This window comes from Ornithorhynchus anatinus, chromosome X5 (assembly GCF_004115215.2).
Source record: "Ornithorhynchus anatinus isolate Pmale09 chromosome X5, mOrnAna1.pri.v4, whole genome shotgun sequence".
Lineage (NCBI taxonomy): Eukaryota > Metazoa > Chordata > Mammalia > Monotremata > Ornithorhynchidae > Ornithorhynchus > Ornithorhynchus anatinus.
In genome coordinates, this window is record NC_041753.1 from 63,489,024 (window position 1) to 63,504,607 (window position 15,584).

Consider the following 15,584-nt stretch of genomic DNA (forward strand, 5'->3'; position numbering starts at 1 on the left):
ACACAGCAGGCAAGTGGCAGAGCTGGGATTAGAACCCATGACCTTCTGATTCCCAGGCCCGTGCTCTATCCACTAGGCCTTGCTGACATCGTCAATATCTTTAATGTTGAGTAAGAAATATAAAGCACGAAAACAATCCTTCTTCTTGCTCACTCACCTCCATGTTCCTGTACCTCCCCTCCTGTCTCCCCCGCCCATTCTCACCTCAGGCCTTCCCAGACCAAGCTCCACTTTTCCTCATCTCCGGCTTCCTCCTGCTTCGCCCCGACTTGCTTTCTTTGCTCTTCCCTCTTCTCCCAGCCCCACAGCACTTATGTATATATATCTGTAATTTTATTTATCTGTATTGATGTCTGGGTCCCCCCCCGCCCCACCTCAGACTATGAGCTCGTTGTTGGTGGGGATGGTCACTCTATTGTTATATCGTACTTTCCCAAGCGCTTAGTAATAATAATGATAATGTTGGTATTTGTTAAGCGCTTACTATGTGCAGAGCACTGTTCTAAGCGCTGGGGAGATACAAGGTCATCAGGTTGTCCCCCATGGGGCTCACAGTCTTCATCCCCGTTTTACAGATGAGGTAACTGAGGTAACAATTATTATCATTATTACTAAGCGCTTGGAATGGACAATTCGGCACCAGTTAGAGACCATCCCTGCCCAGTGACGGGCTTAGTCTAAACGGGGGAGGCTCTTAACAGACACCATCATCATCATCATTACTAATAGTCGTTTATGGTGCGCAAAGCACTGTAGTGAGCACTGGGAAGGGATGAGATCGGTGGTTCGCTTCAAAGTAACTCCGACTTTCTATCCGCCCCCCTTCCACTCTTCAGAGAATGAAAGAGAGAGAGAGAGGGGGGAGTCGGCTCGGTTAGGGAAGGGGAGAGGGGGAACAGGTCCGCCTGTGGGAGTCGAGCCCCTCCCGCTGCCCCTCCTCACGGCCGGCCGGCCTTTCGGATGGTGCAATCTCGAGGCGACCTTGCACAGGCGGGGAAGTTATAGAATGAGAGGAGATGGAGATGTGGGGATCACGCCCCCTGCTCGTGGAGCTTTCCCCCCCCCGCCCCCATTCCCCTCCCCACCCTCCGATCCTCCCCGGCCAATGAGGCGGCGCGTCCTGCCCAAGGCGCCAATCGGAGGAGCTTTGGAGACAAAGGGCCCGTGAAAGGGACCAATGGGAAAACGGGGGCTGGGGGGGGAGGGGGGAGCGTTGGAGCGCCGGGTGGCGAGCGCGGAGCGCTGCAGCCGCAGAGAGCGCGCCAAAGCGCCGGGCCATCCTCGGGGCGGGCAGCCGGCCGACGGCCCTAAACTCTCGCTCTCCTCTCCCTCTCTTCTCTTCTCTCTACCTCCCTCCCCGACTCTACCGCCGGGCCTCCGTCCCTCTGTCTCCGTCTCTCTCTCCCTCTCCGGCTTCGCCGCGAAGCTCAGCACCATGGACACCCGGAGGCAGGTGGTCAACTTCGGGCCGGGGCCGGCCAAGCTGCCGCGCTCGGTAAGTTGCCGAGAGCCCCTCGAGGAAACGGGCCGGGAGGAAAGGTGGCAGTTGCGTGCCCTTTCCCGCACTGCCGCTTCTCCCCTGCCCATTCGCCTCGGCCGCCCCGCCCCGCCGCTCCGCGCGGAAGCCCCGCCGTTGGGCCGTTGGGCCGTGGGAACCGCGGACGGCGGCCGCTTGCGGCCCACCGTGCGGCTGCTGCCGGTGGGGGCCGCTGCCCCGCCGGGGCTCCGGGCCGGAGGGGCGCGTCCGGGCAGCCCCCGGGCCGGACGCTCCGTCTGCGGGAGCGGGAACTTGGCCGGCGGCCTGCCGGGACCCTCGTGGAGCCAGCTCCCTCCGCGGGCTGGCGCCGAGACCTAAGTGGCGCCTCGCCCCTTCCCTCCCCCCCTTCACCTCGGCCCCGGGAGGCAGGGCTGGCGGGCAAAGGCCGGGCCGGGCCACCGAGGACCTCAGAGCCACGGGCTCCCCGGAGGGGCCCATGGGACGGCGATTCCGATGAACCGGGAGCCCGTCGGCGGGCAGGGATCGTCTCTCCCCGCGGCCCAGTTGCACTCTCCGAGCGCTCGGGAAATACGATGGAATGAATGCGTGAACGAAGCGGAGCGGGGCCTAAAGTACAGGACCAGATCGTTTGCATTTCGGTTCCCCGGGTGGGTGGTTCGGTCTAGCCGGTCGCCGACGGCAGTTTTCCGGCGCCGTCGGCGGGCGGGACACTGAATTACACGCTAAGGGAGCTGCCACCGCAGCCGGTGAGAGAGGCATCTCTAATAATGTTGGTATTTGTTAAGCGCTTACTTCGTGCAGAGCACTGTTCTGAGCGCTGGGGTACATACAGGGTAACCAGGTTGTCCCACGTGAGGCTCACAGTCTTAGTCCCCATTTCACAGATGAGGGAACTGAAGCCCAGAGAAGTGAAATGACTTGCCCCCAGTCACACAGCTGACAAGGGGCAGAGTCGGGATCTCTAGGCTTAGAGAGTTCATTCATTCATTCAATAGTATTTATTGAGCGCTTATTATGTGCAGAGCACTGTACTAAGCGCTTGGAATGGACAGATCGGTAACAGAGACAGTCCCTGCCCTTTGACGGGCTTACAGTCTAATCGAGTTCAGAGCGATCGTTGAGGGACATCGTGTGCAAGGCTCCGCAGCCGACTCTCCCATTTGTGTTTTTAATAATAATAACGTTGGTATTTGGTAAGCGCTTGCTATGTGCAGAGCACCGTTCTAAGCGCTGAGGGAGATACAGGGTCATCGGGTTGTCCCACGTGGGGCTCACAGTTTCGATCCCCATTTTCCAGATGAGGTAAGTGAGGCGCAGAGAAGCAAAGCGACTTGCCCACAGTCACGCAGCCGACAAGTGGCAGAGCCGGGATTCGAACCCACGATCTCTGACTCCCAAGCCCGGGCTCTTTCTGCTGAGCCACGCTGTGCCCAGCGTCGTCATCATCGGTGATATTTATGGAGCGCTTACTCCGGCGGGGCGCTCTACTGAGTGCTCGGGAGAAGAGAGTCCGGCGCAACACGGTCGGTCGATGCGGCCCCTGCCCCCAACAAGCCGATGGTCTAGGGGACGATCGGTGGTATTTATTGAACATTCGGTCATCTTCCCATTCCACTGCTTGTGAGACAGTTCATTCCGTATCCGTCTCCCTCAGTAGATTGGGTGTGCTCCTTGCGGGCAGGGCGCGTGTCTCTTGTGCTTCTGTCATTCTTCTCCGTCCATTCATTTAGTCGTCTTTACTGAGCACTTACTGTGTGCAGAGCACTGTGCCCAGGGCTTGGAAAGTACAGTTCGGCAACAGGTAGAGACAAACCCCCCCCAACGACGGGCTCACAGTCCAGAAGGGGGAGACAGACAACAAAACTAAAGAAGTAGGCAGGCATGGATAGCATCGATATAAATAGAATTAGATATATATATATATATATATACACACACATCATTAATAAGATACATAAATTAATAAATACGTACATATATACACAAGTGCTGTGGGGCAGGGAGGGGGTAGAGCAGAGGGAGGGAGTCGGGGCGATGGGGAGGGGAGGAGCACAGGAAAAGGGGGGCTCAGGTTGGGAAGGCCTCCTGGAGGAGGCAAGCTATCAGTAGGGCTTTGAATGGAGGAATTGTGCAGATGTGAGGTGGGAGGGCGTTCCGGGCCAGCGGTAGGATGTGGGCCGATTCTCCATTGCGTTCAGTAGGTGCTCACAATGTTTCATCGCTACTCTTCCTGCCACCACATACGGATGCAAGGTCCCGATCGATGGCATCTGGGTCTTTGACCGTGACCCGTGAGATATACTCATCTCCCGTGGATTTACTCGCTCCTAGTAGGGTTTCCTGTGCGAGGTGTCTTTTTGCAAGCGAAGTTCTTTCCAATTCTGTAGTCCGCTGACCTGTATGTAGTAAGCAATTCTCTTAAGTTTTTAGGGGAAGAGAAAGTGGCTGTGGTTGAAATGTTCAAACAGGCGAACTTGGCTTTTAGAGAGGTGACTTTTTCAGCGGTAAAATAATTTTTTTAGGGGTGGAAAACCCCCAGATTGAAGCATTTAGTTGTGCTTCAGAGAAATGCGAATGCTTTTCCTTAAATAGGAAGACTTCACAGATGCCTTTTAGAAAGCAAAGCTTTTCCAAGCCCATATCTCTCTCCCCAATGTATGTACACATCTTTAAAAACTCTGTCACTTCCCCCTACATTTGCCTGTGTCAACAACTAGACAGTAAGTTTCTTGAGGACGGGGATCCTGTCTACTAACACCATTGGACTCTCCCAAGCACTTAGCACAGTGCTTTGCGCAGAAGAGACACTCAATACGCAATGTGGATTGGTAGATTGACTGAAAAGCAAAGCAGCCAGCATTAGAAAAAATTTGGACATGTTGCTAACATGAATAATAATGCTAACCAGCCAAGCAAGACCCTGCTTTGTGAATCACAGCACCATAACCTCAGTCGTGAACTAGAACTTGGATTCCATTTTGGGGCAAATCACGTTAGTAGCCACTGACATTTTTTACAGCCACTGCTGTAGTTTCTCTTCCCCCCCTTTTTTATGGTATTTGTTACATGCTTACTAAGTGCCATGCACTGCACTGAACCCTGGGGTAGATACAAGCTAAATCAGGTTGCACACAGTCCTTGTCCCACGTGGGGCTCGCAGTCTTAATTCCCATTTTACAGGTGAGGTAACTGAGGCCTAGAGAAGTTAGATTACTTGCCCAGGGTCACACAGCAGACAAATGGCAGAGCTGGAATTAGAACCCAGATCCTTCTGACTCCCGGGCCCAGGCTTTTCCCACTAGGCCAGGGGATGACTTGGTTGTCAGGTAGTGACCAGTTTTGAGTTCGCTCTCTAAAGGCTTGACTTTGTCAGCAAACCTAGTAAGACAGAGCAGATAATGAGACTAAAAGTAGGCTTTCATCTTCAATGTCCAGATAATACAGGTGGAAAGAATGGTGGTGTTTTTTTTTGCTTGAACTATCTTGAAATTTGCCTCACTTCTCGATTTCACTTTGCCAGTGAAAAGCAGCTGTTCATATAGTTAAAACTGACAATCAAGCATATTTATTTAGCACTTGCTAAGTGCACAGCACTGAGCTTAGTGCGTGGGAGAGTACAATAGAGCCGGTAGACGTGATCCCTGCCCACAAGGAGCTTGCAGTTTACTATCTGCAGAGCACTGTACCAAGCACTTGAGTTAGTAATAATAATAATGATGATGGTATTTGTTAAGTGCTTACTATGTGCAAAGCACTGTTCTAAGCACTGAGGCAGGGGGGAGATACAGGGTGATCAGGTTGTCCCAGTGGGGCTCACAGTCTTAGTCCCCATTTTAGAGATGAGATAACTGAGGCACAGAGAAGTTAGATGACTTGTCCAGGGTCACACAGCAAATGGCAGAGCTGGAATTAGAACCCAGGTCCTTCTGCCTCCCAGGCCCAGGACTTTTCCACTAGGCCGGGGGATGACTTGGTTGTCAGGTAGTGACCGGTTTTGAGTTCGCTCCCTAAAGGCTTGGCTCTGTCAGCACTTTGTTTTTCCGTTCCACCTCCTCCGAGAGACCTTCCCTGAGTCATTTTCCTTCCTTCCTCCTACCACCTCAGCAGTTGAACACGACACTTTGCTATATATCCATTATCTATCTTGCCACATTCTCTTCCCCCTACCAACTGTAATTTACTGTGTTTGCCTCCCTTGCTAGACTATTTTCTAGCTCCTTCCTGTTCTCCAACTCTATTGTACACTTCCAAGGCAAGTGCAGTTCTCTGCACAAAGTAGGTGCCCGGTAAACATTATTAATTTACATTGGCTCTCTGTTCCTTTCCAATATGTTGAATTTCTTTTTTGGAGCTGCGGGGCTGGTGGCTTCTTTCCCTGCTAATCATTTAGGATCTTTTGTCCCTGTAGACTCTAAGTTTGTTGTGGGTGGGGAAACGCGTCTACCAACTCTGTTGTATTGGACTCTCCCAAGCATTTTGCACACAGAGAGTGCTCAAAGTGTACCAGTCATTGATGGATTTAGACACTTGATCCTGTGAACATATGTTTTGGTGCAGGAGGCCGGACCAGGTGATCTCTAAAGATCTCTTCTGAGTCTCATATTCCATGATTGTTTTCCAAAATTAAATCTTAAAGTAGACAAAAGTGAAATCTTACATCAAAATCTTAATTCCCCCCCACCGAAAGTGTTTAAGCAGAATTTGCTACCCTCTGTTTGGTGAGTTAGTTTAAAAAGTAAGTGACTCCTTTTGCTGTTTCTGACAAACCCTCTCCTTCCTCCTTCCCACCCCGTCCAAGTTATCATCAGCAATCAGGGTATTAACAGCTTCCTACAAAGCAAAGTGTATTTTGGTAATTGGTTTGTACCTGAATGAATAGTTTTGCAAGTGGGGTCTGAGTGACCTGGGGTGAATAATTTGTCTTTTGTGTGCCTGGTAGTGAAACCTTGATTTTATTTTATTTTATTTTTTTTTTACTTTTTCTGCAGGTATTGCTGGAAGTAGAGAAAGAATTGTTGGACTACAAAGGACTCGGGATTAGTGTTCTTGGTAAGGCTGTTTGGGGATTCAGTGAGTTTTCCAGATGTAGCCGACCTGTTCCTCTGGTCATCAGGACCTGTTTTTGAAAACAGTTCTGGCAATTCTGGGGAGAAGGAAGGCCATACTATGGGGCAAGGGGCAGGAGGGGAAGAAGTCCTCTGAGGCCTAAAATTCATCACCTTTCATCTCCATCATTTTGGGACTCTTGCCAATTCTTGGCGAAATAAGAACGCATTCCTTTAGACTGTAAGCTCCTTCTGGGCAGGGAGCATGTCTGCTGCCTTTTTTTTCTTTCTACTATTTAAGTGCTTTCTATGTGCCAGGGCACTGTACTGAATGCTGGGGTAGGTACAAGATAATCAGGTCCATGTCCTGCATGGGGCTCACAGTCTTAATCCCCATTTTACAGATGAGGGAACTGAGACACAGAAAGGTGAAGTGATTTGCCCACAGTCACACAGCAGACACGTGGCGGAGCCCGGTTTAGAACCCAGGTCCTCTCACTCGCAGCCCATTCTCTTTCCTCTAGGCCATGCTGCTTCTCTGTTGTAGTGTACTCTCCCAAGTGCTTAGCACAGTGCTCTGCATATAGTAAGTGCTCAATAAATATCATCGATTGATATTAACTATTGTTCTCTCCCAAGAGTTGAGTACAGTGCTCTGCCACACAGTAAGTGATCAATAAATACTCTTGATTGACTGACTAATCAGCAGGCAATAAGTCCCCATCGGGTGCTCAGCAAATCTCAGTAATTGAAAATAAGGTAGAAGAGCCAACCCCGAGACTAGGAAAAGGTAAGGCAATCAATCAGTGGTGTCTATTGAGCCCCTACTGTATGCAGAGCACTGTGCTAAGGGCGTAAGAGAGGGGTTGAAGCTTGTGATTCCACAGTGTTGAGAATCTCCAGCTCACGTCTCTGGGACCAATATTACTGAAGGAATCTCATCACCAAGCTTGGAACTAGATGACAACTTCTTTCTGAGACATTTTTCTGTAGAGAGAAAAAAAACAAAACCCTTGCACAAAGTCACTGGAAGTTCCCCAGGACTCTAGGACATTTAACTTCATACTGTTTGCTCTTTAAATCTGTCCAGATCTCTAGATTGAGTCCACAGTATTCATTCTCTGAGTCTTTAAGGTAGAACTGTATTCCCTGCTGCTGAACCAAGAGGTACTGTGTGATATATCTTTTACCCTTTTTACTTGAGAGAAAAACATACACATTTGAAATTTGAGAAAGAGATAGATTGAGGATCTAATTACTGCATAATGTGAATCAGTTCCTCCTGGGGATTAGGAGAAGAAAATGCTACTTGAAAAGCCACTCTGCCCTGATGATAAAGTCACTTGGTTTGGAGGAATTTTTGTTATAAAATGGAAAACAAATGAATTAGATTATTCCCAAGAATTGAATGAATCACCATGGGAGTTCAAGTTAAAAAAAATGAATAGATTATAATATAACTGGAATTTCCCCATTGTAATCAATTAGAAAAACTTAAATTGTGCCCTTGTGTATTTTGGTTGTAAAGCAAAAATGTGTTTTGTTTCCCACAGAAATGAGCCATAGATCATCTGATTTCTCGAAAATTGTTACTACAGCAGAGAGCCTTATCCGTGAATTACTGTAAGCTTTTTTTTTATAACTACAAAAAATATTTTTCAAGTCGTAGTTTAGATTTTCAGGCATGCTGAAAATATCCTTCGTTTAATTGAGTTCAATCAGCATATTCCCAGCCCTGTTTCGGGGAGGACAGTTTATTGGGAAGATTTGTTGACCTGCCCAAGGCAACTCAAAAATGCCTCAAGCAAGAAAAGTGAAGAAAAGTGTCTTGGATACTTTTAAAGAAAACTGGCTTAAAAATAAAGGGATGAAGTTAGAAGTCAAAGGAAACTCCTCATTAAACACTCACGGGGAATTTGGCCCCACAGTAAGTGTTGGTGAGATTCACAAAATATTGGAGAAGTTGATTATGCCTGATTGTTTAATGGGGATAATTTCTCTCCCGTGTGGTGGGGAAAAGATGGCGCCGGAGAATGGCCCGTGGTCGGCCTAGAGCGTGTCGATGCAGGGGAGGAAGAGAAACACTTACTTCCCTAGTACGTATGCAACCCAGCCGAGCCCAGAACGTTTTTGAAACGGACCGAATGGAAGTCGTCTTGGGTCGTCCTGCACGAATGAAAAGCTGAAAATATCTCCCCCCTTCTTGAACTTGTGGTGCTTTTGCTCCCTGTCGTGGCTTCTCTAGGAAACTCTGGAACATTTTATTTTGTTGAGCATGAGCATTTGGAGTCAGAGTTGAGTGGTACCAAAGAGCAGAAAAATTTGATCAGCCTTTCAGCCCTTTCTGTCTCACAGAGGGTTCTCTTTCTGGAGGGAATGCGGGCAGGGAACCTGTCGACCGACTCCGTTGTACAGTCCTCTCCCCAGCGCTTAATACAGTGCCCTGTGCACAGTAAGCGCTTAATAAATACCATCGATTGATTTCTGGGGCCAGGGGGATGGGCATCCCTTCCAGCTCTCCAATCCCGTAACGGTCTGCAACGTGTCCGGCTTCCCACAGGAATGTCCCTGTCAACTACAAAGTGATTTTTGTGCAAGGAGGTGGATCGGGCCAGTTCAGTGCGGTCCCGATGAACCTGATCCAGCTGAAAGAAGGGCGGTGCGCTGACTACGTGGTTACGGGAGCCTGGTCAGCCAAGGCAGCCGAAGAGGCCAAGAAGTTCGCCACCGTGAATGTGGTTCATCCCAAACTTGAGAGTTACACGAGTGAGTGCCAGGGTCCGGAGGGAAGGGGAGCGGAGCACCCAAAAGCGCAGAACAACCTCAGACCCACTCAGCTGGCTAATTGCTACTGAGGAATAGCTTTTAGGGATGGGTGGGGTCACCGAGTACTGTGTCATTCGGCTAACTTGATCTTCTAGAAGTTCCTCAATGAAGTTGAAGGAAAATTCCTTCCCTGCCCAGCCTAGAGGGCAGGGTTTTCCTCTCCTTGCCAGACTGCACCTGGCTGGGCAGAATCTTTCTCCTCTCCGACACTGGATGATGGGAAGAGAACTCCAGGTGGGACACGGGTTATCGATTCCAAGCCCAACTCACATGCAAGGCCACCACTGGGGTTCATCATTAGCCATTGCGGTTGCTTTCACATCCTGGTCATTGTGACCTGGGAAAGGCATCTGACAGTGGGGCAGGAGAATTCCATCTACCCGAGACCATCCTGTCCGGCGTTACCATAGCCCGGTGTCCCCGGAAGTTGTGATAGAATGGATACTCCAAGGGAATTGGGGATAGACTCCAAATTCCTTGAATCATACTCTCCCAAGCACTTCGTACAGTGCTCTGTGCCCAATAAATGCTCAGTAAATACCACTGATTGATTATTAATTCTTTCAGACTATTCCCCCAACATCACCTCCTAGACTATGATCCTCCTGTGGGACAGGGACTGTGGCCAGTGGGATTAGATTGTGTTATCCCAGCACTTAGCACAGTGCTTGGCACCTGTTAAGGGAATAAGACATTTCTTCCTCCTCCCTCCTCCTCCCTCTTCCCTCCTTTTCCCTCCCCCTCACCCCCTGCACTTTTTGAAACCATCCAACCACTTTGTTTACAGTGTCACACCAGGCACAAAGAGGCGTTGTCCATCTTCTCAGAACTGCAGTCTGGCAACCCTAGACTCTTGGAACGCATGGAGAAGCAGGTTGGCCAGCTATGGAAGTGGGGCAGAAGCTGGTTGGTGGCAAGCACTGTACTAAGCACTAGGGTAGATACAAGATCATCAGGTCCCATACGGGGCTCACACTCTAAGTAGGATGGAGAGCACATATCAAATCCCCATTTTGCAGATGAGAGAGGGAGCTGAGGCGCAGAGAAGCGAAGTAACTTGCCCAAAGTCACGCAGCAGACAGGTGGTGGAGCGAGGATTCATTCAATAGTATTTATTGAGCGCTTACTATGTGCAGAGCACTGTACTAAGCGCTTGGGATGAACAAGTCGGCAACAGAGAGAGACAGTCCCTGCCGTTTGACGGGCTTACAGTCTAATCGGGGGAGACGGACAGACAAGAACAATGGCACTAAACAGCGTCAAGGGGAAGAACATCTCGTAAAAACAATGGCAAATAAATAGAATCAAGGCGATGTACAATTCATTAACAAAATAAATAGGGATGAGAACCCAGGTGCTCTGACTCCCAGGCCGGGGCTCTTTCCACTAGGCCATGCTATTTCCCAGAGACAATGTGGGTCCTGTTTCCAGAAACAGCAAATTCTTGGCCCAACTCTTCTGGCTGGGTTTCCAGGGGTTAGGGGGTTCAATGATTCCTCTCCACCCTGCATGCAGTTCCTCAGGGGGTGTGACTGACTGGAAAAGAAGGTGGGGCAGTTGTCTGCTCTCCTGGGAAGAAAGGGTCAGCTAGGTGCATTGAAAGTATTCATTTATTTAATCGTATTTATCGAGCGCTTACTGTGTTCAAAGCACCATACTAAGTGCTTTTGCAGGGCCCCATTCCTGGCCACCCATTTTTAAAAGCATCTAAGGGCCAAGATCAGAGAGCGGGGATGGCTCCTCCACTTACTTGCTGTGTGACCTTGGACAAGTCACTTAACTTCTCTGTGCCTCAGTTCCCTCATTGGCAAAACAGGCCGTTCTCCCTCCTACTTAGACTGTGAGCCCCGTGTGGGGCCTGATGATCTTAGTACAGTGCTTGGTGCATAGTAAGCACTTAACACACGCCACAACTACTATACTAGTAATGATAACAATAATAATAATAAAATCCAAAATGGAATCCTCACTCTCATCTGTTTCTGTCCCAGAAATTCCTGATCCAGGTAGCTGGAACCTCAACCCAGATGCCTCCTACGTGTATTACTGTGCGAACGAGACCGTCCACGGAGTGGAGTTTGATTTTGTACCGGACGTCAAGGGAGCGGTCCTAGTCTGTGACATGTCCTCAAATTTCTTGTCCCAGCCCGTGGATATCTCTAAGGTACAGCCTCAAAAATGTCATTTCTCTGCCAGCTAAATCGAGGGGGGATTCTGGCTCGTCCCCTGCACACAGCGTAAGGATGTTGTGTGTACCCAGGTGCTCACTGTTGTTGAGTCTGGGGTCAGTCTGGGTACAGTTACTCCAGGCCACTTCAACGAGTTGTGCTGGTCAGAGCACGCAACAGCAGATCCTGTTTTGGCACCTTCAGGAGCCCCAGACTAAGCAACCACCATAGACCCCCCAGAAAGAGACCTGTAAAGTGAGAACCACCTGAAATGAAAGGCAGAACTCTGTCCCAGGATCTGACTTGGAAGTGAACTCAGCTTTCATTGTTGTCTGCCCCCATTGTTAATAATAATAATAATAATAATAATAATAATAATAACGATGGTATTTGTTAAGTGCTTACTCTGTGCCAGGCACTGTACTAAGCGATAGGATGATCGAGTTGGAGTGCAAGCAAATCGAGTTGGACACAGTCCAACTGTCCCATGTGGGGCTCACAGTCTTAATCCCCATTTTACAGATGAGGTAACCGAGGCACAGAGAAGTGAAACGACTTGCCCAAGGTTACAGAGCAGACAAGGGGCAGAGCTAAGAGTCGAACCCATGACCTGACTCCCAGGCCCGTACTCTTTCCACTAGGTCATGCTGCTTCTCCTTGTTTTCTTCTATAAACAAAAGAAATAAAATTGACTTGCCCCAGGGCTTATGTAATAAGAGGACCAGAAAAGAAAAACGAAACACAAACAAACCCATCACAATCCTGCAACTAGCTTTGAAAGCCAATAGAGTGCTCTCAGCAGGTCATCAAGTCCAATACATTTATTAACAAATGTATAAGAACTTTGAGGAGAGTTTATTGCTGGGATAGATAGTTGATTGCAAAGTGATGATTTTTTTTTTTAAACATGAATTACTCCCTGTTAAAGAAGTAAATCATGGTGGGAAATGAATTTACAATCTGTTGTCGGTGGGACTGGGAAGGATACTGGTTTGCTGTGCTCTATCTGAGGATTGTTTTTCCCTGACTGCAAAAGGGTGGTGAACTGTAGAAACTAACCCCAATCATTCATTTAGAAAAATACCATCTTTTGAAAGGAGGTTTAAGACTTCGACTGCGTTTGTGGATAACCGTTGGCTGTAACTAAAAATCCTTAAATTGTGTTTTGTTTTAAAGTTTGGGGTCATTTTTGCTGGTGCTCAGAAGAACATTGGTTCGGCTGGAGTCACAGTGGTTATAATACGGGAAGACTTGCTGGGATTTGCACTCAAAGAGTGCCCGTCAGTATTAGACTACAAAGTGCAAGTTGGGAATTCTTCCTTATACAACACGCCTCCGTGTTTCAGGTAACTTTGTCAGGTTACGGTTACGTAATGTTCAGGGACAGAATTTTTGAGTAGCTCTCTCAACTTCCCCTAAGGCTTAAATTGGCTTTTCCAGTAGAGGATAGTCAGGTGATTTAACAGCCCAAGGTACTCTTTATCCATCATCTTCCTCCTTTTCCACTTCCCTTCCGCTGTGCATGCAGCTGATTTTCTTTTGAGGGGGTGGGGGTTGATCTGACCTTGTCTACCAACACTGTTGTATTATCCTCTTCCAAACGCTGAGTACAGTGCTTTGCACCCAGTAAGCACTCAATAAATACCATTGATTGATTGCATGCCAGGTCCCAATCGTTGAACATTGACTGAAAAGTTGGCTGAACTTGGCAAGATGTGTGACTTGCATTCAGAATACCCATTTCAGCTCTGGGAAGAGCTGGCAAAGTCAGCCCCGTCTCTCCCTGTAGCCGCAAACCCTGCTGCCTTTTCTCTCCCCGGCTTGGCTGGCAATTTCCTAGTCCATATACAGGCTGGAGACTGTCATTTCACTCTTTAACCAAGTCTGCGGGAGACTCTGCAGCCAAGCGTTAAATTAGTTGTGTGTGATGTTAGGCAGCCAGTTAGTTCTGTAGGAGCAGGCCAGCTTGACTTTAAGACTGCTTTTAACACCTTGGTCTCTCAGAGTTCACGTTCAGGTGCTAATGTGCATGCGACTTTTCCCTGTAGAAATTTCCATGGGTTCCCTGTCACCTCAGCTTCCTCCCCAAAAGGTGCTCTGCCCAAACTGTTCAGGCAGCTTTGGCAGAGAGGAGAGCCTCGTAATTTCATTTGATTTGTTATTCGGATAGAAGCATTTCTGTGTGTTGGTAAGTAGGATAACAGGTGCTATATCTGTGCCCTCAAGCAGACGGATGGAGGCCAAATTCCCCAGCGTGAAATCTGGGAAGTAGCGCTTCTGTGGAGAACCGAGTCCTAGATGGGGAATTCATTCATTCATTCAGGCAGTTAGTTGTATTTATTGAGTGCTTACTGTGAGCAGAGCACTGTACTAAGCACTTGGGGGAGCTCTGCCCACAGTAAGTGCTCAATAAATACGATTGACTGGAGAGTAGAGTACAATAGTAGACAACAATAAAAAGCCCTGCCCAAACGAGCTTACAGTCTAGAGGGGGGTGACAGACATTAATAAAAGCAATTACAGATATATACATAAGTGCTGTGGGGCTGGGAGGGAGGATGAATAAAGGGAGCAAGTCAGAGCAACGCAGAAGGGAGTGGGGGAAGAGGAAAGGGAGACTTAAATAAGGCCTCTTGGAGGAGATATGCCTTCAATGAGGCTTCATTCATTCAGTAGTATATTTTTTGAGCGCTTACTCTGTGCAGAGCACTGTACTAAGCGCTTGGAAAGTACAGTACAGCAATAAAGAGAGACAATCCTTGCCCACAACGAGCTTACGGTCTAGAGCCGGGGAGACAGACCTCAAATCAAGGAAACAGGTATCAATATAAATAAATAGAATTATAGATATATACATATGTGTATATATAGATATATATATGGGTGTGCTGTGGAGTGGGGAGTGGGGGGAAGAACAAAGGGAGCGAGTCGAGGTGACGCTGAAGGGAGGGGGAGCTGAGGAAGAGGGGGCTTTGCTGGGAAGGCCTCTTGGAGGAAGTACGCCGTCAATAGGGCTTTGAAGAGGGGAAGAGTGATTGGCGGGTTTGAGGAGGGAGGGCATTCCAGGCCAGAGGTAGGATGTGGGCCAAGGGTCGGCAGTGAGACAGGCGAGATGGAGACGCAGTGAGAAGGTTAGCACCAGGGGAACGGAGTGTGTGGGCTGGGATTTAGAAGGAGAGAAGGGAGGTGAGGTAGGGAAGGGGCAAGGTGATGGTAGATGGTGAAGGGGCTTGGAAGGTGGGGAGAGTCATTGTCTATCAGATATGAGGAGGGAGGGTGATCCAGGCCAGAGGCGGGACGTGGGCGAGAGTGCTACATCTGTGCCCCTCAGCAGGCAGATGGAGGCCAGATTCTCCAGAGTGAAATCTTGGAATTGAGTGCTTCTGTGGAGAACAGAATCCTAGGTGGGGAATTCGCTCTGAGGGAATGACACAGATGCATTGGTGGAGGGACACAGGAGCAGGCAGTTCTTGGCTGGGGAGAAAGTTTTCAGCAAGGGCCAGGGCCCTAGTGAGTGGATCTAGTTGTGGGCAGGGTGAGTGTCTATCAACTCTGTTATACTGTCCTCTCCCAAATGCTTAGTGCAGTGGTCTGCACACAGTAAGCTCTCAGTAAATACCACTGACTGATTGATCTGTCCGGTGCCCGAATGCCCCATCTTCGAAGCTTCCGGAGTTCTCCTCTAGAGACTGTTCTGTAGAAAAGCTGCTTACATTCTTGGCAAGGAAGTGCATTTTTTGGCTGGCAGGTTAGACTCCGATCAGGTTTCCCTGAGGCATTTGGAGTCCTAGGGAGTTTCTGTGGTGTTGTCACGGCCATAATGAAGCAAAATAATGGCAGTTGAATATGAGAAGAAATCTAGAAATCCTGCTGAATGACAGCATATCCGAAGGGCTTGGAGATTCAAGCTTAGGGAGTTCAAGGTGGGACAATGGATTAAGATATGCAGAGCAACCCTATCATTCATTCATTCATTCATTCATTCAATAGTATTTATTGAGCGCTTACTATGTGCAGAGCACTGTACTAAGCGCTTGGAATGTACAA

The 15,584-nt window shown here is 48.8% G+C and overlaps 1 protein-coding gene across 2 annotated transcripts in view; it reads left to right on the forward strand.

The window, feature by feature from the left end:
- The first annotated feature begins 1,247 nt into the window (after window positions 1-1,247).
- Window positions 1,248-15,584, forward strand: part of PSAT1 (phosphoserine aminotransferase 1) — a 36,850-nt gene continuing 22,513 nt past the window's right edge. The window contains exons 1-6 of one of the 2 annotated variants that reach the window (XM_029056319.2): window positions 1,248-1,495; window positions 6,487-6,547; window positions 8,097-8,166; window positions 9,104-9,309; window positions 11,361-11,533; window positions 12,714-12,883. In XM_029056319.2, coding sequence (XP_028912152.1) covers window positions 1,436-1,495; window positions 6,487-6,547; window positions 8,097-8,166; window positions 9,104-9,309; window positions 11,361-11,533; window positions 12,714-12,883 — 740 coding nt within the window. In that variant the 5' untranslated portion in view covers window positions 1,248-1,435. Of the gene's footprint in view, window positions 1,496-2,022; window positions 2,110-6,486; window positions 6,548-8,096; window positions 8,167-9,103; window positions 9,310-11,360; window positions 11,534-12,713; window positions 12,884-15,584 lie in introns of those variants that run through there. The other variant, XM_039910915.1, reaches the window with a different exon arrangement.